General features: G+C 39.4%; 3 protein-coding genes and 1 non-coding gene across 5 annotated transcripts; 3 read left to right on the top strand and 1 right to left on the bottom strand.

Moving 5' to 3' along the window:
- Positions 1-285: 285 nt before the first annotated feature.
- Positions 286-3,432, top strand: LOC143343784 (UBX domain-containing protein 4). Its single transcript, XM_076769016.1, has 7 exons — positions 286-658; positions 853-987; positions 1,078-1,457; positions 1,532-1,801; positions 1,888-2,196; positions 2,280-2,515; positions 2,598-3,432. Exons 1-7 carry the CDS (start codon positions 577-579, stop codon positions 2,731-2,733), a joined length of 1,548 nt encoding a protein of 515 aa, XP_076625131.1. The 5' UTR covers positions 286-576; the 3' UTR covers positions 2,734-3,432.
- Positions 3,433-5,473: 2,041 nt separating this feature from the next.
- LOC143343790 (homeobox protein MSH-D) lies at positions 5,474-15,124 on the top strand. Its single transcript, XM_076769030.1, has 5 exons — positions 5,474-5,824; positions 6,408-6,530; positions 12,292-12,518; positions 14,612-14,748; positions 14,823-15,124. The coding sequence occupies exons 1-5, from the start codon at positions 5,650-5,652 to the stop codon at positions 15,034-15,036; spliced, it is 876 nt and encodes a 291-aa protein (XP_076625145.1). The 5' UTR covers positions 5,474-5,649; the 3' UTR covers positions 15,037-15,124.
- Positions 12,808-17,400, bottom strand: Cych (cyclin H). Of its 2 annotated transcripts, XM_076769029.1 has the most exons (7): positions 17,162-17,400; positions 16,616-16,840; positions 16,368-16,541; positions 16,074-16,299; positions 15,879-15,990; positions 15,625-15,788; positions 12,808-14,036 (listed from the first exon to the last, which is right to left on the bottom strand). In XM_076769029.1, the coding sequence occupies exons 1-6, from the start codon at positions 17,276-17,278 to the stop codon at positions 15,647-15,649; spliced, it is 996 nt and encodes a 331-aa protein (XP_076625144.1). In that variant the 5' UTR covers positions 17,279-17,400; the 3' UTR covers positions 12,808-14,036; positions 15,625-15,646. The 2 variants fall into 2 exon arrangements, with proteins under 2 accessions (XP_076625144.1, XP_076625143.1); XM_076769028.1 differs by lacking the exon at positions 12,808-14,036 and having other exon boundaries at positions 15,402-15,788.
- Trnam-cau (transfer RNA methionine (anticodon CAU)) lies at positions 14,227-14,299 on the top strand. The gene has a single exon. It is a non-coding gene; the product is annotated as a tRNA-Met (tRNA).
- Positions 17,401-21,946: the final 4,546 nt, after the last annotated feature.

Below are 21,946 nucleotides of genomic sequence, written 5' to 3' on the forward strand. Positions count from 1 at the left end.
ATTTAACAATGAAACTTATTTTTAATTGGTTAAGAGCAGGTGTACAATACATGCATAGAACACTAATTGGAATTCCGTATTAATTAATGATAACAATTTGTATAACATTATACATGATAATGATCGTATTATTTACATTGTTCTGATATTTACATAACTTAAATATGTTTCAACATTCAGAAAAATTTTCCCGTCATTTTCGATTAATTTTTTAACAATTTTTAAATAATTTTCCATAAAAATCAAATAGTGGACGATAGGATACCCACTTTTATTTGATTAAGAAATTTAATTGATACCATTTTTCACATGGATGTGTAAAAATTGGGCTACATCTAGAAACTTTGGTGACACCAAAGAAATTTCTGATGGCACCTCTTGTATACCTATTCTGCGCTTACTGAATTGAATTAATTTGATGCAGTTGGATATAGTCCAAAGTTACCTACCCAAACCTTACTCAGATTTTGAAACGTCAGTTATATAGAAAATTTCTAGTGATTAAACTACTTTTTCATTACGTCATTATCAATTGATACTACAATAGAATACAAATATTTTTAAATTCACAAGAAAATGAAGTGGTTCGAGGGTAGTATCAACGAAGCAGTTGCGACGTCAAAATCCAAGAAAGCAATTTTTGTGGTTTTTATCGAAGGTACATATTTATAAGTTTAGGTTAAGCTATTGTTCGTTTTGTCACCACTCATTTTATATGGTTACTAAATTATATCATTGACTACAATTATATTTATGCAATCGTATTTGCTTTTTTTACATTAAATCATGGCAACTGTTATTTCTGTATCTAATTAATGTTACAAGTTAAGTTGTATTGCAACCTATTTACAGGAAAGGATGACACATCAGCAGAAGTTGCTGCAACAATCAATACTACAGAAGTTTCTTCTCGATTAGAACAAGAGAACTTTGTAGCAATTCGATTAGAATATAGATCTGAGACCTATATGTTCTTTGCCCAAATTTGTATCCTTTTATGTAACATGTTGACAATTATAGATAGTTTATTAAAAATACAGTTCTTAAATTTAATATTTTCCTAAAGACTTTAATAAGATACAATGGTACCTGCCCCATCTTTATTCTTTATTGGTGAAAATGGTACACCACTGGAAATTATTGTTGGCAGAGTAACAGCAGCTGAACTATTATCTAAGATTGATTTAGTTTTAACAAATGCAGGAAAGAATGCAAATCCTTCCAACAGTTTGATAGATGGGGAGAAAAATGCTACTGTTGACAGTAGTGTTAATGATTCTGATAATGCAACAAAATCAAATGCAGAAGCATCTGTAATGGATGCATCAAAAAATGTGTGCGATAATATAACTACAAACAGTATGAAGGTAGAATCTTCTACTAGTTCAAAACCCATAGAAACACCAAACACAAGTACTGAGACAGAAGATGCAGATACCAAAGAATTGACTCCAGAAGTATGTTTACACCATAGAATTTTTACAATTGTTTAATATTAAAGAAAAAATACCAAAGTATCGTATGCTTTTAGGAAAAAGTAGAAAGAGCAAAACAGTTGATTGAGTTACAACGAAAAGAACGTATCTTAGAGGAACAACAGAAAGTGATACGAGAGAAAGAGCGCCGTAAAATGGGACACGATCTGCAAAAGTTTAAACGAATCCAGCAAGAATTGAAAACAAAACAAGCTCTTGAGGAGAAAAGGAAAGAGAAAGCTGATGAAGCAGTAGCTAGAGAAAAGGTTAGGCAACAAATTGCTCAGGATAAATTAGAACGGAAACAGAGAGAACTAGCTCTACAGGTTTGTAAAATTTTTTTTTTTTAAATAAAACAATGGTTAGAGTTGTATTTGTATCTATCGAAAAATGTTATTCTCGTTGAGCGTAGCAGGGAAAACAAAAAGAACCGGTTCAGGAACCATCTAAACCTCATGTCCCTGTGGCAAACAATGCAACTATAACTCGAATACAATTCAGATTGCCAACTGGCAATCCTCATATGGGACAATTTGAACCAACAAGTACTTTACGCGACTTGCGTACATATGTTGTTCAGAATATTGATTTACCATTCTCTCAATTTGCAATGTCCATCTCATTTCCTAGAAGAGATTTGACACAAGAAGAAGATGATAAAACACTTTTAGAATTGGAACTAGTTCCTACTGCTGTGATTTTAATTCTACCTATGAAAAATGTAATTGAAATTTACATTTAACAAGTATTTGCTCACATTTCGATCTTACACAAATTTTTGATTAACCTAATTTGTGATTTTAGTCTAATGTTTCGGCGACTATCACTACAACACAAGATGCTGGTTTCCTATCACGATTTGTGTGGACCTTTTTTGCACCTATCCTAGGTGTTTATAATTATCTACTAGGTTATTTCTCGGGAGGTACGCAGGTAAATACGCAAAGGCAACAGAATAATTCTGCTGAAAACAGAGATACGACAAATAGATCAGATGGCGCTCATATACCTAACCTGCAAAACATTGCTAACTCATCAGGGTACGTTGGACATTTATGAAAATGCTTTACATCGACGGAATACAGGTATAGAGTTTATTAAAATGTTGTTTGTGGTATCTAGTTTGGTCAGAAGATACTTGGGTAACGAAGGGGGGACAACCATCAAAACGGAGGGGAATATACATAAACTTCATTCAGGCGGGGATGATAACGATGAAAATAATACATGGAATGGTAATTCAACGCAACAAATGTAGATTATCACAGATCGTTCAAGTTCAAATACGTTCAGTTATTTCATTAACCAAGATTTTTAATGCCCAATGGATATACTATTTTTAATTAAAAATATATTTTGTTAAGCTTTCACACCTTCCCGTTTTATTTTAGCAAAATCAAATCTTGCGTGTTAGGATGCAATGTAGTACGATAATACAATCTAATCGAAAAGTAAAATATTTTATTTATAAAGAAATGTTTATTTTCGTTGAATATTTAGTGGGCAAAATTATTAATATTCTACAGTTCTATATCACCTTCTTAATGTGGTAACTTATTTTAACAAGTTACAAGTGATATACGGACCAAACGCAGTCGTCTAGCTGCGTTGTGACATATAAAGTTACATCGCGATGTATTTCGATGTATTAACTATATATATACACAATCTACAAATGATATATATACAGGGTGTTCGGTCACCTCTGGGTGGCTGAACACCCTGTATATCCTCATATCTCTAGATGAGTGACACACATTAAAAATTATAAGTTAATTTATATTTAGAGATTTCCTTAAAAATTATTTTACTATATTATTCTAATCGAACTTACTGTACATGATTATGAATGGTAACAAACATATATGCAATAGCAAATATATTATGTTTTATTTTGTAATAAAAGGCGAAATGCACCGAATTAAAAAGGGCCTTTATTCTGTTAATATATAAATAAAGATATAAAAAAAATTAACACAAACTTATGTCCTTGTTACGTTTCACCCCTCCCAAAATGGCATCGGAGGTCATACGCTTGAAAAATGTCACCATCATAAAATAGTATTTAGATTCAGATTCGAAAAAATGAACACCCACTCAATGACACCGACCATCGAACAAGTGGAGTCGAGGAAGTTTGTTACAACGGTGAGAACACGGAATCGCGACGCGATATTTTTCGTCTGACGAAACACGACTCCAAAAATATGTTCAAGGCGAGGGAAAACAAACGCCAGGGAACTGTCTGGGTTGTCGTGTTTTGCGGTTGACACCGTCCACAGGAACCGATAATTTACACCCTTCCCACCTCACGAACTGTCGATCGCAGCACCAATTAAGCATAAAATTGACAAACATTTTGGCCGACATGTTCCTTCGAAAGTTTCCGCTGTCTGGCAATGTAACATATTGCAGAACCTGCGAGAGGTGTGCCGTCCAAGTAACATGATCTCGCAGACACACCTACTTGGTCCTTTCAACAGCTTATACTGCCTACTTTGTTCGAGACACGTTCGTTACGCTCGAAGCAGTAGGGTTTCGACGTTTCTTTTTATTCCCAATTTTCAACAATTTATATTTATTATTCGATCAACCTTGTACATCGATTAAAAAGGAAACGAATAACTCGACATAAATTAAACGCGACGCGCATAAATAAATTTTAATTGGAACTTGCATAGCGAGGGATTGTTGCCGACGACGTCCCTAGATCTGATTTATACGGAAGAATCGCGACTTGGCTACCAGCGGCTTTGAAACAAATTTCTGCAGTGTATTTTGCTGGTTCGCATAAACGTAGCCAAGTTCCACATCTGTCAACAGTTCTTGTATCACTCTGTCATCTCTATCATCGTAGCGTTAATACACGCGATTGTGCGTCTAATAATCTCATTAAACGTACGACCAATTGTGCATCTTCCGCAGTGGAGCCGACAAACCCGTCACATCGTACGGTTTTACGCGAATTCATAGAAATTTGAACGATGTAGATCGTAGGCTAAGGTCTAATAATACAACCGAGCCATTCAGTTTTTCATCCTGTTCAAATTTACACGTATTGTAAAAAATTTTGACTAATAGCGAAAAATTCGATCCTAAATCCTATCCAAAAGCATTCTTTTCGGTTCTCCAGAGCTGGACCTCTTAGATATTTAAAGAAAAACTCTTTTTTGAGTACTAAGAAATATTTCAAACATATTATTGCATTTAATAACAACGCAATCACTGACCGTGTATACACGCGTGTGTACAGTAATGGCTTCTGATTCGATCGTTTATCTATACTTAATATTTACAAAAGCAAACGAATAAAAAGAAATATTTTAAATTAAAATATTATTAAATCACCGAAGTATTGAGCTGTTCAGTGTGTCATCATTGTTAAGCCGTGATCGGAAAGCCCGCAGAATCGTATACGCGTCGGCGCGCAACAGATTGAAAATTGATTTCAAATCTCGGCTGGCTGCTGTCGAGGCAATTATTAAATAGCATTTCATGGCGGTGACAGAAATTTATGGATACCTCATTACCACCGTTTAGTGACTGCTACCGTCGCACTGTACGAGATCATTAGGGGCTTCTTCCAGAAACACACGTGCTTGCCAAGAACCGCCCAATGTTGCGCGGCATTGGCCGGCCGCGCGATGACGTCGTGAGCACGTGGCTTTGCGACACCGCCTCGAGGAACGAAGAATTTGACTTGGCTGCCAAAAAAAAAAAAAAAATATTGTTGGACATCGCGAGCAAACCCGACAAACAGTCGCTGGTTTCGACTCTAATCCCGCGAACGGATCGCAGGGTAGTCCGTATCGATGTCCTGAATCGATCCTGCGTTTCTCGATCGCCGTACGACAACGTTCCCGAGCGTTTCCGTTATTCTTCGACGAAGGAAACTGAAGATTCCAGTGTTCGCGACGCGACAGTGATAACCGCGCCGGAAAAATGTGCAGTGAATCGTAAATACTCGAGACTCGGGTAGACGCCTGCTATCATGGACAAGTTGATAAAATCATTTCACTAATTGCGCTCGTTGAAAGTGAGAAGATTATAAATCGTTTTCTTCGGGGCAACGCGGAAGGTATCTAATCGAACGATCGCCGCACGATCGGAATATCGAATGGTGATAAGATCTAGACGACAGTGACGAGAGCATCTTGGGAATTAAGAATCGAGGATGTCGGAGGAACGCGTAAAAACGTCCGAGTCGACCAAGGAATCGACCGAGTTGACCGAAAGTCCGAAATTATGCTCGTTCAGCATCGAGAGCCTTTTAGCGCCGAGCAAGAAAAACGCGGACGACGAGGGGCGCCTACCCGCTCTGACCGAGGTCTATTTACAAGCCCACGAATGTAAGTACAATAGAAACAATGTAAGTTTATACACACAGAAAATCATCGAAATATTACATTCATCATAGGAAAGTTTGAAAATTTCATATTCGTTGATCTTCAATACAATTCTTAATGCGATATAAAAAGAAGAAAGGAAGAAACATATTCGTACATTCTAAGAAATAAACAATACAAGTAAATTAATCTACGAAGAAAGTTTGCAAGAAATGTAGAAAGATATTATCGTTAGAAAGAAGTGACGAGCACAAATAGAAAAATTGTAGAAAAGACTTACAAAGGAAAAGAAGAAAATAATGTTCTAACCTTGTGGTTGTTATATGCTATTTTTCGAAATAATCTTAGAGAGGATTAGAATAAGTTGTGTTCAAAACAAGTGATAATTTCCTTAAATAGTATTGCAATTTTCCAAGAAATTACCTTTTACTCTATATTTCTTACAATCTCTTTTTACGTATTCGAAACTGGTGTTCTTTTTTCTCATTGATCCTGATGATCAATGTATATGGAATTTTCAAACTGCGCTAAGTAACCAAAGGATAAAATAGCAAGAAATTTTTGTTACATTAATTGTTTTAAACAGCGAACGATTCCGAGGGACGGAAGCTGGTAGCGCCAGATTCCTCAATGTCCGTGGCAGAGGAAGTCGAGTTCGACGATTCTGATATGGTTTGTTCCACCTCTCCTGAACCGGAAATGTGCTACGGTGAGTTGAATTGAATTTTTGAATATCAGGTCAATATTGGAACAGCGACGAAAAGAATCGATTAAGATATTTAGAATAAGATGAGTTATTAGAAATATTAACTAAGAATAAGGAGTTTACAAAGTACCGTTTTATTTGAAGAAAGCGTCGGAACGTTAGAACACAGACGGCAAAATAACATTTATTATGTTACTAAATTTAATTATACACAATGTCTTGCAACAGCACTCTGCAGAACTTTGAAATTATACAGGTGTTCCGCACTTGTGTTTGTTTTAACTAATTACTCGGTTAATAAAGGTATATCCAGTGAAAACGCGAGGACAGAGACTTGGAAATTGTTTGGATTCGACGACGACAAATAATCGAGTTATTTCAGCGGGAAGATTACTATTAAAACATTGGGCAGTATCTGCAGTATATTTACATTTCTTTAACTCTACTTTCTTTCTGGTAATTGTATAATATTTGCATTTAATAGCCTTGTACATTCAGTTACTTATTATTTAAAGTGAGTATTAATTACTGCATGGATGTACAAATAATTTGTTTTTCAAAAGGATAAAACAAAATTCATGCAGTAAGCATGAAACAAACATTACACAACGCGTGCTGAAATGCTATCGCATGATTTATTAACACAGATGGAATTGCATTTTCAACGTCAAAATCATTCGTTTTGATGCATTCTATACATATAAACGTCAAAACTAATTTTACATTTAATAACGATAACAATTAGTTTTCTATACAATCGATTATCCGTTTTAGAAGTCCTTACACAAAAGATTGCTTATAACTTCGTAAATATTAATTTTTCAACCCATTTTTATTAAGACTTTTGTGCTTCTATTCACGATAAAACTTACGTACCTTCCATATGAAACTTAGTAGCTCATGTGTATAATTGATTTCTTTTTTATTTTTTGTACTCCTATTAAAAAAATTCGAAATATTTAAAACTGTGGACGGTGGAACAGTTAGTCAAACCAGAATCGATTCTTAAACAACAATCTTAAACATATATCAACAATTAACAATTCTTTTCTTAATAATATATTTTTAAGAATTTTTGATTGAGAAGCTCTGCAAGTTCTCCCGCCATCCTTGGGTCTTTTTATCAAGCCACTCAAATATATCACAAGTTGTCGGCGCAAAACCGAAGAACTCTTTGATCCCTGTAACCTCGCGTTTATTACATAGTGCGCAATAAAGAGTAATTGTTTCCACTTAATTCGGATATTGTTACAGAGGTGAAAGGGAGTAATTGTTACAGAGTCGACGCTTCCCTCACGCGGTAACGAATTCGTAAGTTTGCGCCGAGGACCGTTGCCCCGTGAGTTTGATCCATTACTTCCTGCAGGGTCCACGCCCACTCAATGTTCCTGCTTCTCGTCCACTATTTATCTGTCTCCTGCTAATTCTGCCATGGAAATGCAGCAAAATGTGCGTTCGCGCGATACCTAGCACAGAATGAAAAAAGACACCGCGGACCATTCTGCCCGCATCTTGCGCGTTGGTACATTTGATTTCGCTTCTTTGAACGCCACGGAGGACCGCTAACGCGATGGCTGCCAACCAGAATCGGCTAAATTTTATTCGCGAATAACAAATAAAAATTCTAAACCTATTCGTAAACTAGCTTTTATCTACGTCTTTAGATATTTAACATTTCTATGTGCAAGTTCGCGGAACAGAAATCTAATTATGGCCTCCTCGAGGTCCTTGGACCCCAGCTTAAAACCACTATCATACGTTATAAAGTATTATCTTGTATTATATGTTAAAAAGTAAACTTAATCTATTCGACCCCGACAAGCCATCGTGTCCTAGGTATCGCGTATTATCCTCTTACGGGGATAAGATAAATGTTATAACACACTGACAGAACATTTCGTGATTTACGAACGACTTCGATAATAGTTTGTTGATCGACGACTCGCTGGACTTAATTTCAATCTGCTGGGATAGCAAAGTTCCTCGACGACTAATTTCCACCAAGGACCCTCGGACCGCGTGATTTACACTGCATAATGGTTGCCGCGATAAATTCGAGATCTAAGGAAAGGACAATTCTCGTTTGCGGCGTGCACCCGGACTGAGATATGTGGGACGTCGCGTCCAACTACAAAGCCGTCAACGCGACTCGTAAATCTCTGCGAGAACCAGCATCGCGAGCGAGTAAAGTCGTCCAAAAGTTGCAATCCTTTTAAATGAATCTCGCCTTTCTGATTTCTAATGAGCCGTTTGTTTTCTGCACGATTCTATTTATCATGCGCGAAATAAATTCAAACGCCATACCGAGCGAATGAAAATAACACCGTGGCGCTTGTTAAACATTGCATTGTACAGAATGCTCGCCATTTGCCATTAACCCTTTGTTGTATATGTACAATAACTACCATTGGAAGTTATCTTTCTAATAAAATAAAGAATTTACGTATTTTATGTTTGGTGAGGTTAAATTGTCAAGAGTTCTAACAAACGAAATTACTTTCGCAACCAACTACCAAATTATGCAATAAAGGGTTAAATAAGTACAGTATTCTCCTGATAAAGGTGAACGTTTCCGGGACTGACTTTGATATTTACAAGGCACAAGATTCTGTACTGTGACGCTCGTTTCTGCTGCATATTGTCAACCTCTTTGATGACAGGAATCTTGCAACAGCTTGTTCGCGATGCGAAGCAGTTCAAGTTTTTCGCTCTTCGAGGCGTTGAAACATCGACTCCGTTTCGTTAAAGTCTCTTCTTAACCGTCGGTGCCGCGGAACAGCCTAATTCTAGATCGTTGCCCGGGGTGAACAAAATTAAAATAATACAAGATAAACGACTATTCGTTTGATCGATTTATACTAATTTTTAGTTTTACCTATAGACTATAAATCAGAAATCAATTTTTGTTTCTATTTGTTCGTCAGTTCTGGGTTCGTTCTAGCTAGAAACTAGTGTGAAACAATCGTTTATTTCGGGTCTCGGTCTGTATTTTAGAAAATTCCGGTTAGGTCTGCATCAAGAATCAATTTTTGATTTCCTTGTCTATTTGTTGGTCAGTTCTTGATTTTTAGGTGTAATTACATAGTTTGCATAGATTAGGGCTAGTCGTAAAATACTCGTTGAACGAATAAATTACTTTACGTAAGTTTTATCGATAATCTGTTATTTGATTCAAATTTTGCTCGTCTCTGATCATAACAAAGGGCCATTTGTCCGTCCCCGAGGCTCGGTTGACCAATCGACGCGGCTCGCGCGCGAATTAATTGACTCCCGGCGGTTGGCCCGCGAGCGTGAAATCGTGCAACACCGAACGAATGAAAATTAGCCACGGTTTATCGCGCATTTCTGCTCGCGCTCCCGCCATTCATCACAGAATAATTAGGAGACAAGTTCACCGCGGCTCGCGGCAATTAGGTAAACTAGAGGGCGTGGTGTTCTATTTCGGCGACTGTTCGCGTCGGGCGCGCGCTTCACGGCCGTTTCGACTTCCTTTTTGCGCCGTCGTCTTCTCCGCGGGACTAACCCTTTCTTCCTTCTTTGCGGAGCTCGTTCGTCAATGCAACTGAGTCAGAAACTCGACGACAAATGAGCCGCGCCAGAGAACAGACACCCTCCGAAAATATTTTTCCCTTCCGTTCGCTTCGTCGCCATTTCTTTTCCTAAGGAAAAACTCGTCCATTAGAATTCCACAGTTTCTACCGTAAAAACCGCACGCGTAATCCTCCAAGACATTATTTAAACTATCGCTTTCAACGGAGCACGTGGCGGGTCTTACAAACGCATTCATCTTGAACGAGTAAACGTCGATGTATCCACAAAATATTGAAAGCCTGGTTAAATTTCCTGAATAGTCCTAACTGCAATGGAAACAGTCGTTAGCTGATTTCTTGCATGAGTGCATCGTTTATGTTTCCTCTCATGTTGCAAAAGATCTCGGTAGAATAGATCCTGGCGATGCAAAATGTTTCCACGGGCCGCAGTCCAGACTACTGTTTTACATGGAAATGTAAACACATGTAGAACAATTTGATATTATTATCCGCGTGCGCTGATATTCAGGCGTCAGAGTTGGAATCTTTCTTGAATTTACACGTGCACGAGCGTGCACGTCGCGCGACGTGTGCTGTTCACGTCGAGTGAATTAGAGGCGGTACAGTTTTAGCCGACGACTCGGTAGTACGGGCTGAAGAGAAGCCTCGAAAAACGCGCGAGATACGCGACAATTACGTCGCCATCTGACAATTAGTAGCCGGTAAACGACACTACGCGGTCCCGGTGACCACGCCGCAAATACTTTTTTCGGGATATTTATTGCCATCCCGACCGCAAGGGTTGCTCGACTCGATCCATTCTCCTCGAGAACAAGGAAGCATCCACCATCGATTTATTGGGGCTAAAATAACCAATGCTTTCTTCGGGTTTGATCGCTCCGCGTCCGAGTTCCACGCTTGTTCGAAATGCACGACCTAACCGTTCAATTCGCGTCGTATGTTGAGACAAATGCTCCTCAAATTCTACTTTATTCCTGCTACAGTATTCGACACTCTTTCTCCTGTTCAATTATTTGTTCGCTAGAATAGGTTTGAAGATACACTTTTCTAGTTTTATTTATTTGAGAACTAACTTACACGTGTCGAATAAGATTGCAATGTTTGTTTCAACCAAAAGATAAGCGTACAGAAGAATTATAATAGATAATTACAATTTATCGACACCCAAGAAGAATCTACGCTAAAATTCTATAGACCGTTGTGAGTTGTTGTGTCTTTTTGTTTCCCAAAGACAAAGCAACAAAAGGCTTACATAGAATGATAATGTGCTTTCAATGTTCGTTAGAAATTGTTCTCACGAAGGTGATAAAATGTAGCACACGAGGGATGGTATGAACTCCGCGGCAAGTATCTTTTTTTCTCCCCCCGAAGTAGCAGACGTACATCCAGTAGTCGAGGCGTCGCGGTGCCACGGTTTTTCGTCGGATGACGAATGGGCAGATAATTAGAAGATGATCCTCGCTGCTTAGAGCGTGGTTCTGTTACCAGTCGACCGAAAGAGACCCCGAAGACATTCCTCACGACCGAGGCGCGACGTCTTGTACGACTGGCTTGTACACCCGGGATAAATATAAATATAAACAAGTTCGATGGGGCAAAAAGGCTCCGAGATTGATGAGGAGGAAAATTTCGTGGGGGTAATTGGGCCTCGTCGGGTCTGAACGAGTCGCTGTTCGGCTCGATCTCGTTTAGAAGCAATTAAAAACGAAAAAAACAGTCCCGTCGCGGATGTGCTGAACTCGTGCGCGATTAATGGCTGCCCCTTTATCAACATGGCGGTCGATTCAATTTGATTCCGTTGAAATACGACGTTACTATTGTTTATAATTTGCATTGGGCGTAATTTGAAGAATTACAGAATCTAACAAACACAATACAGATAGTCTAACGACTACAAGCGTTCTTATGGAAAATAGATTTTGTTACAATGGTCCGTGTCGTTTCGTTAAAAAGTCGTTTGATTCGAGCATCGTTCAATTACCCAAGTAGGGTCGTTATAAATACGTTAAGAATTGATTAACCCGTCTGTGGCGACACGCGTGTTATTAAAGCTCATTTAATTACGGCGTGGTTTCGTTCCATTTAATCTGGATAAAGTAACGCGACCGCGTCTCGTAATTATTTGATAATTACACGATAAGGAAACGTTATTTTAATTATCAGTCCCGCGCGGACGCATGACGAGAGTTATCTATTTTCCAACGGTGTTGCAGAAGCGTGCACCAGCAGTAGCGGTGCCAATTCCACGACAGGTGTGGACAGGGACGTTCAAGAAAAAAGCACCGGCGCGATTAGCGACGACGAAAGGAAGAAGAGGCCCCGCACGGCGTTCACCGCCGCGCAAATTAAGTCGTTGGAGGCGGAATTTGAGAGGAACAAATACTTGAGCGTGGCAAAGAGATTGCAGCTCAGCAAAAATCTCAAACTGACCGAAACTCAGGTACACATTACGCAATGCACGCATTGTTATTCATCCTCGACGCTGCGATCCGACGACTAAACATCGTGTCACCGCGCGAGGAGAGAAATGGCTATCATTACGAGTACGACGGCACCAATAGAATTATTTATCCTTTCACAGGGTGGTAAAAATAAACATCCAGTTACTCACTTCAATATTCAAATTTTAATGATGAAAGTATGGACGATTAGAATGATGCATCCTTTAGGAAATATTTTATTGGTTCAGTCTGGTCGTTACTGTATTCCTAATAACGAAAGATAATCCCCTTAAGATCGAAGGGAAACAGATTTCGCGGAAGTCGCCTCGAACAAGACGCAGTGTACACGATAAATCGCGATAACGTCCGCTGCGACTTCCGCAGGCTTCGCCACCTGAAATAGTTTAAGTCCCTTGTACCCCGAGTTCCTGAAAATCAACTGCTTTCTGAATTATGACTCCGGGGTCCACCACATGTGTAGGCGCGCCACGTCGTGGCGCCATGGGGCGAAGATCGCCCTTTAGGACCAATTAGCACTTGTACGCCCTTTCTTCTCGCGGGCTGCCAGAGAATAAGAAAACAAAACGCTCCTTCCTTTCCCAGAAATCTTTAATTGTATCGAGAACTCTGTGCGTGTGAATCTGGGTCACTTTTGACCCCGTACAAAAGATTCCTTCGAACCACCAGAAACGGCAGATTTCAAATGCAATGTCTTTCTTTAAACAAAATTGACTCTGATATAAGGGACTGACGATTCGCAGTGACCCCATGTTAAAAGTTCGATTGCCCGTGCCAACAGCCAAACTACGCTCTTTTCGCGCTTTCGTGCGTTTTCGTCGGGTTTCTAATATTACCCTGGCACTCGAAACTCGTGTATTCGGCGAAGATTTAAGTAATCACCGCGTTAACTACACAAAGTTGTAAAATAGATTAAAGCAGTTGCATAAGTCGCGGGCCGTGGGATTGCTCGAGCTTTAAATTAATTAATTTACGGTAACGCTCCAGATATTTCTCGTTCCGTTTGGTTGCGATCGGCGGTACCCGTAACGTTGCGAACGGTAGAAATATCGCGGTGGCACCGCGAACGAGGCAGATAATTATCTTCGCGATCATGGCAAAAGGGAGGACGATCAGACGACGGATCAGAGGGAAGAAGGAGACGTGTCGTGCCGCGGACATAACTGTCACAATATTTCTCGTACTTAACGAGCCAGCTCCGGGAGTCCCCTTCTTCTTGGTGTTTCTCCGATCCGTGCGTACGTTCCAGCATGCCACAAGAACGAAACGTCCCGGACGACGGATGTTTCGAGGCGACGGGCCGCAAAGGCGTCGATTTTTTAATTAGGATATATTACCGCTCGAATGTTCCGAATCCGACTTACCCTCAGAAAATTCCGACATCATTTTTTCCCCGAGTCGCTTCACGTGTTCCACTACTATACGTATCCACCGAATTCACGTTTCTTCTTATTTACCGCAGGCCTTATCACACCGTGAACCTCGTACTTACAGGCGTCCTAAAACACAAAGGTAGCTAAGAAATTTGTATACTTAAACAATTCGATATACTACCTTTGGGAGATCTGTGTACACGATACATTTTCAAACATTTTTCGTTCATTATCTGACGCGAGTATCGTAGAAAGTTCATTTTTACGTACGCAACCCTTAAAAACATTTAAATGCTAGAAGCAGAGTTTCGCAAGCGCCTCGGTAGCGCAGTAGGTAGCGCGTAAGTCTCATAATCTTAAGGTCGTGAGTTCGATCCTCACCCGGGGCAAATATATTTGATATTTCAAATTATAAAGGAATATTGAATTTTTTTATAATGTTACTTATCCTATTTCACACTACTCGATTAATCTTTCGTTCAATTAATATTGGTATGGACAATTTCTGTTAGTATTAACCGTATGTCTACCGTTCACGAACTACTTTTTAAGTTTAAGACACTATTTATGATCATATTCAGTGCGATTTTTCAATATAATGGCTAATTATTAAGCTCTTTTAGTTATAGACACAATGTTAGAACTAACACGATCCACTGTTATAGTATTTGTCAAGAATTTCTTGTATTTTTCCCCCACAGATTAAGATTTGGTTTCAAAACAGACGAACCAAGTGGAAAAGAAAATACACGAACGACGTTGAGTTACTGGCTCAACAATATTATTCCAGTTTAGGGATTCCCACGCCGCGACCAATTTTCGTCGGTGACCGTTTATGGTAATTAAACTTTCCCTTTTTGTTTACACTACTGAATAATTTTCCATATCTTAAACTGTACAAATATTGTGCAGGTTCTTTAACTATCCAGGACAACCACAACCCACGACACCGATCTTTCCGCAGCATTTAACAACAGTGCCTTTGCCACCTGCTTTGCCCATTGTACAGCCATTACCAAGTAACCTTTCGATGGGACAACAAACATCGATTTTTCAAAATATACCTACGAACAATCCGACGTATCATTTGAGTCAAAGGTTGGATTTCAGGCATCAAGACTCGTAAATACAGATCAGTGTAGTGCCCAAAATAAGTGAAACTTAAAAGTATAAGTCTTCGATATTAATTGCAGTGCATGATTGAATCATGAAAAGGTGAGATCACGTGTGATACATATTTTTGAAAACTTTAGTCTTAGCTCTTTGTACTGTAATTTATGTTAGCGTTTCTAAACATTAAGAAATGGATTCAATTATCGAATATTGCGTCATATGGGTTAGGGAATAGTGGAACTGACGCAATTCGAAAATGGCGGTAAACGTGGCGCTACTGAAGCATATCTCGTTTGAAAAGTCGATACTCCGAGGAATCGAGTAATCGTAAATAACAATAAGGATATAAGGGAAGCATGAAAACCGTAGAAGTGAATCTTGTAATTTGCATTTATTATAAGGAGACAGTATACACCCCCGTTTTTAATGGTAAAAGTGAACATTTTTATCTCCAAATAATATATAAATAGTATTAATAAATAATATTGTAATTTTTTTGTTGCATACTATTACAAAAGGTAAACTAATAAATTATTTATTAAAACTATACAATGGATAGAGGTATAAAAATAATGTCAATGAAATTTATTATGCTGCATACCTTTTAAGAAACAGCAAAATATTTAAAGAGCAGAAGGAGACAGAACTTTAGTGACTCCTAAAATCTTCTCATCGCTTGCTGCTTGGTCCTGCATAATTTTGGCATATTTCTCATTATCTTGTAAATCTTCTTCATCCAACATTTCCTGCATCCTTTGTTTATATCTTTGATCGTTCAAGGTCAAAGCAAATTTGACATTATCTTACTTGCATAGGGGTCATACACTAATAAGATTACCTTAAAGCTATACTTACATATCACTGTCAGGATTATTTTCTTGATTTCTACACTTCTCTAATTTTTTTTCCAAAGCCCTTACCACATCCTTTGAAGGAGATTCTACACATTTAGCCATAGATCTTATCTCTATAATATACACATAATTTCCCTGTTACATAGAATCACAGAAGTAATTCTAAGTACTATAAGTAAAAAGACCATATATTTACTTCTTACTGCTTCTATTATACATCCTAAGTGTTCTTTTGAGAACAATATATCGGTTACATAATTATCTAGATTAGCAGATGCTCTAGATGCAGCATGTAATGTTGCAGCTAATGCAACTTGACTCGGCGCATAAAGTAAAACACTGTCTGTTAGGAAAACTCTTTCTAGAAATTCATCTATGTATGGCCTCAATCTTTCTGGATTTTCCAAAGAAGTATATCTGGTCTAAAAGTATACGAGCTGAATTTATCTACACATTACATTACTTCTAATGTAATTACTGATCGATATACCTTGATATCTATCATTAATCCTTCTACGGGTCTAAATGGATTATGTACTGTTAAATTATAGTTCAACTGTTGCATAAGAAGCAACTCGTTATTAAGTATAATGTCGGATGCTTTTTCTCTATCCCCTTTAATATTAGCAACAAATTGATATATAGACACATTAAATTCCTCTACCTAAAAATATAAAACCCTGTGACAGACTGCATAAACCAGCAAACACCTTAGGAACAGAGTGAAAGGATAGTTACTTTACAGGCCAAATATACGCATGTGACTAAAATCTCTTTCGGATGATAATCCATAACACTGTTTCTGAGGTAGAACCTTTTAAAGTAATGTAATGCAGTGGCTATTGTAGCTCGAGGCATTGGAGGACTGAATCGACGACAAAAATCTCTTAACTGTGATTCATAAAAACGAAGAAGCGTACGCTCCTCTGTATGCGATAGAAAATACTCTTCCCTTTCTTCTGGCTTTGGAAAATATATTTGTACACATTATAATTACTGCTGTCCAGCAAGTAATAAAATTATTCCTAGTTTCTAGTATCAAGTATACCATAAAAAAGTAACAATAATAGTAAAAAACAGTGCGCGTATGTATCGGCAAAATCGATTTAAAACGCTTCGATTTATCGATAGAGGTAAAACGCATATAACCTATAAGTTCGCAACAGCGTTTCATTGAAATTTTCAATTTTATCTTTGATTGCACGATGTACGATGAAAAACGCGTTCGAGAATTAGTACATTAAATAAAAGCAACGATTTGCTGTAAAGAATAAGACGACTTACCGTCATGTTCACGCCATGTCTTTCGATAAATTCGGCATTCGTTTTCTCTCTCAGCAGCGTCAAATCATTTTCGTCGCTAAATATCCAGTATTTTTTCTGCGAGCTTTGTGGGAACATCGTCGTTCCGGTTTCGACAAATGGATTCGAAAAACCGTAATAAAATTACATTCGTAAACAATGTACCGCGGGTTAACGCGGTAAAAACAGACCAAGCGTGTTCACGACGGTACACACATGCAATGCTTAAACCAACTGGCCGAAGAGGGCAGCATTAGGTGCAGTTTGAGTGCAACTTCAAGTCGGCATAGTGGTGAACTGCATAATGGATACGTTACACGTTTGTGTTGCAGAAAAAGTTTTGTTCCTGGAGCAAGAAGAAATGTAAGAATTCTTAGGTACTGCTCGTCGATATTCACTTGTTTCTAAGAGGCCCTGGGTAGAGATAAATATCATCTTATGTAAGTCTTTTTGTTTACTTTAGTCTATTTGACATGGTGCATTGAATTCAAACGAAAGGCTACTTGTAGCATGCTCATGTATTTGGAACATCGTGTAATGTATTTTTGTTTTTCAAGCTATGTCGCGTTTTTAATACAATGCCATGAAATATTTATCGAATATTGCGATATTTTTAAATAGTTGATGTTACGAAACTACTGTTACTTAAAAATACAAGATTGTGAATGTAACAGAGGTTAGAATTTCGAATAAGACGGTATGTATTATTAATGTTTTTTCGTGTGTAAGATATTTCGTGTTATTTACGAAAGTGTTGTGATAAAGAACAGTAATATTGTGATTAAAGCAGTCAAATTTTTAATGTCTGATATTATTTAAGAAAATAGTAATATTTGTAAATTTTTAAATAACATTAATGTCATTGGGTATAAATTAATGTATATGATCCAGAATGTAACAATTTTCGAAATATTATTGTAAAAAATACACGTGGAAAGAATAAATGGCATTTTTTCGTCGCATTATAACATTGTCAATTACAAGAAATATTTAGGGAATTCATGACCGAAATCCTAACAGTTGGTACTAGTTGAGGCTTCCGAGTGTAAAACGTGTTCTTCGAAAAAAATTGAGTATTGGTTTGTGTCGTACGATTTAAGTATATTTTAACATAATGTTGCTACGAAGAATTCGAAAGTTCAAATTTAAAATTGGACGAACATCGATTGAAAAGAATCAACAGAAAAAAAGAGAAGTTATTATCCTACTACGAATGGATCTACGATAAAAAAGCTAGCAGAGGATATACGAAGTTTCTTCTACGCATCTTAACGGCAAAAATAAAGGCAGCCAACAGATTTTAACATGAAATTCACTTTCCAGTGCTCCATAGCCTGACTGCTTCCTCTACCCAACAGACAATAGTCGAGAAATCACAAGAAGAGGAAGAAAGGAAATAATATGCTTATTTCGTGCGTTAAGAGAGCATCGTTGGAGAAGAATGCAAAACGCGAATGTAAACAGAGGTATATCTCGGTAAAAGGGATCGTATTTTCTGGTAACGTGATTGTACGTGCCAGTAATAAACAAGATCGGCGAATGGTTGATAGAGGGTCAGAGGTGGGGGTCCAATTTTAATATGTACGCCCCCGCAAGCGGTTGCACGTCGGATCTGAGTGGGCGTTCCTACGACCCTTTGTCAACCGATGACGCCGCTGCATCTTATCACGATCAAGGCTCGGGATCTCCCATTCTGCTTCTCTACCTCGTTCAGCCCTCGAGGCCATCCCGGTGCTGCCGCTTGTTCAAGCAAAGACGTTGCCTCGACGTCTCGGTGGCTATAACTTTCTACTTTTTGTGAGCTGATTTATGCTTCTTTATGCTACGCGACGATACGTCGCCCGTGTAGTACAGTGGATCTCTTAAAATTTAGCGAAGCGTCTGCATCTCGTATCTCTCGGATCTCAGATCCGAGATAAAAGAAACGTCTGGAAATTTTCATCCCACCGAATTGAATTTTGATTATCGAAACCGGGCAACGTGGATTTTTGCTAATCGGGATCGTGCTAACCGGTCACGATACGAACGCTCCTATGATTGGAGTGATATTTGCACGGGACGAGTGGTCGATGCCACTTGAGAAGTTTAATTTCCGACGAAACCCACGTCGAGAAACGCTATGGCACCCGAAAGTGAAGTACATCCGCCATTAATCTAATATTGCGGTTGCCGCCGCCCTCGACTTTGCGTGCTACACCCTACCCCGTTAAAGGTTGGTTCCCTTCGTATAACACACAAACACCAACACGTGGATCTTGTGGGCACGCGTGCGCGCATCTACACGAACGCCAGTGTACGGATACCGAGAGAAGGACAGCCAATCGGTTCGGTTTGCTGGTAACGATAATGCAAAATCAATGTCTAGCATGGCGCACGAGGTGTAACGAGCAAAGTGGATTACCTTTGCACCCTTCTACCATGGTGGTTCGCCGCAATCAAGAAGAAGTTTTCATCGAAACGCGGTTGTTCTCGTTGCAACTTACTCGAGACGCCGGGCATAGCTCGAGCAACCAAAATAGCGAGGCACTTAAGATTCGGTGCACGGAGTGCGGAAATATTGCATATAAGCGTATGCAATGTTTTTCTTTTTGTATGCGTGACCTACTGTATCGCATGACCGTTAGCATGCCGTGGTATCGTCGTCGGTTAACCCGCAAAAAGCGGTATCACGCCTGCTCCTAACACTCTAGGTCTGATCGTTGGGGTATCTGGCACGCGAACCTTCGACGATCGAAACCTTCTCGTGTGTTGTTCGCCGCGATGGACGTAGTGTTTGCATATTATATGAAGTTGGTGGTCACAACTCTTCCTTTTCTCGCCTGAAAGTGGCTTTCGGTGGGCCGACGATACTTTCGTGAATCGTGTTGCACGAGTCACAGACCAATTCTTCGAGAAGCAAACCATGTAATCTGCTTGCACTCTGTACGACGAATAATGCACGTTACGCGAGTGTAATCGTTATTTAAAGGTAGCAACGAGTTTTATGGAAACATTATACGTACAAGACGCGAATTCGTAAAAGCAATATGTTTCGAGTTCTTTAATTATTTAATGCACCCTCGGACTCGTGTTAACAGGCAGTGCATCACTGTGCCCTGTACACGTTGTACATTATCTACTATCGGATGTCCCGGAATAATACGCGTTCACTAGTCTGTGAAATGATTGTACGTACACACAGCGTGTGTATGAAACTAAATTTGCCAGAGACGTCGTTACGTAACAAATCATAAATCTCGCAACCAGCGAGTGTACATAGCTGGAAAATCGAGGTACTTACACGGGTTCGCTGCAATTGGCTGTGCATCCGTGGATGTGCATGTGTGAGATACATCCGTGTACTAGTATAAACACATTTGTGCATCGCGTACGTACATCGCGTAAACATTGTACGTAACGCAACCTGGTTCGCGGCCACGACTCGTGTCCCGACGTAATGTTCACCGATGATCTCCCGTCATATGAGTCATGGCGTTTAACTAAGATTACTACAATTTATCAAGGCTGCCGTAGGCATCGGCCTATTACGAGACCCTGCAACGGTCGACCATTTTATTTTACCAAACTGGTAAATCGATTGACACAGTGTCTGTCCTCGTTGTTCGAGCGTCCCCGATTTCATGTCGCCGTTGACCAACAAACGAGAATCTTTGGCGCAAAAAGAGAAGCGCGTAATTTGCAAGTTAAATACGTGGAATTAACGGTTTAAGGAAAACTTGTTGTGGAACGGATCGCCGTCCGTCGGCGATCAACCATGGGCGACCTGATATTTTTTCGCGAATATTAAATCACGATATGAAATTACGATCGCATCGCGAGACTGTGCTCGAGATTGTGTATCGAGATACGAATCGAGGTGATCGCGCGAACGGAACACTGCTTCTGAACCAATTATCGTCTTTCAAATATCCACAACCAAGCATCCTGCGCTCCGGGCATCGGAGGTGCAAATAACACTCCTGCCGAAGATCGAGTGCAGCGACAGTGTCCAATCGGCGATATGCATATCGGTATACTTACGGGCGAATCCTTAATTATACCATTAATGACGTGAATAAGTACTTCTTATTAATGCGAGAAATTTGACAAACTTTCCCTTCGGCCCTCTGTTCGTGCTGTGCAAATGTCGTGTTCGTGAAATTGCGAAAAACAATCGTTGATTATCAAGGAACGAAAGGAGAGCACGTTAAGCCAAAGGGAATGGAACAGACAAGGAGGATGAAAAGGGGAGTCTCGAAGACGGCTGTCCGAGTGCAACCTTCGCCCCCGGCGGGACCGCGGTCGGCGAAACTCACGTTGAACAATAAGAAGCATCGGTGAAGAAGAGAGAACGGTGGTAAACGAAGGAGAAAGTAACGCAGAAAGAAAGAGCAAGCCAACGCTGGGTTGTATACGGTATAATTACAGAGGGCAGAGCAGTGGCTAGACCCGCTACAGCAACTTATCGTTGCCCAAGGCGCCAGCATACTCGAAATCGGCTGGGCTCGATCCTCTTGCGACTTGGTCCTAATTCGTATTCGTGCCCCGGGTGTAACAGATAGTATATGCCTCGAAAAACGGCGGAAGGACTGGCAGGAATCTCCTATGCTACGCCCTACTCCCCTATCTACCGATTTCTTCTTATCTCGTTTTAGCAATGCAAATCCCGATGGTCAACGGTGGTCCGCCTGTTCTGTGATTCCGACGAAACTCTCATGTCCCGCGTGATCTGTTATACGTGCATTATATAAAAGCCAACGGAACTCGTTAGATGTTTATTAAGGGTAT

This window comes from Colletes latitarsis, chromosome 7 (genome assembly GCF_051014445.1).
Source record: "Colletes latitarsis isolate SP2378_abdomen chromosome 7, iyColLati1, whole genome shotgun sequence".
Lineage (NCBI taxonomy): Eukaryota > Metazoa > Arthropoda > Insecta > Hymenoptera > Colletidae > Colletes > Colletes latitarsis.

Excerpts from the sequence above, each read along its gene's own strand:
- Cych (XM_076769029.1), bottom strand. The coding sequence starts at position 17,278 with ATGTTCCCACAAAGCTCGCAGAAAAAATACTGGATATTTAGCGACGAA. Across the intron at positions 16,542-16,615 it reads GCGTATATTTGGCCTGTAAA|GTAGAGGAATTTAATGTGTC; the intron begins GTAACTATCCTT and ends TTATATTTTTAG. Across the intron at positions 15,789-15,878 it reads AATAATCCTGACAGTGATAT|ATATAAACAAAGGATGCAGG; the intron begins GTAAGTATAGCT and ends GAACGATCAAAG.
- LOC143343790 (XM_076769030.1), top strand. The coding sequence starts at position 5,650 with ATGTCGGAGGAACGCGTAAAAACGTCCGAGTCGACCAAGGAATCGACC. Across the intron at positions 6,531-12,291 it reads TGAACCGGAAATGTGCTACG|AAGCGTGCACCAGCAGTAGC; the intron begins GTGAGTTGAATT and ends ACGGTGTTGCAG. Across the intron at positions 12,519-14,611 it reads TCAAACTGACCGAAACTCAG|ATTAAGATTTGGTTTCAAAA; the intron begins GTACACATTACG and ends TTTCCCCCACAG.
- LOC143343784 (XM_076769016.1), top strand. The coding sequence starts at position 577 with ATGAAGTGGTTCGAGGGTAGTATCAACGAAGCAGTTGCGACGTCAAAA. Across the intron at positions 659-852 it reads TTTTGTGGTTTTTATCGAAG|GAAAGGATGACACATCAGCA; the intron begins GTACATATTTAT and ends ACCTATTTACAG. Across the intron at positions 1,458-1,531 it reads CCAAAGAATTGACTCCAGAA|GAAAAAGTAGAAAGAGCAAA; the intron begins GTATGTTTACAC and ends GTATGCTTTTAG.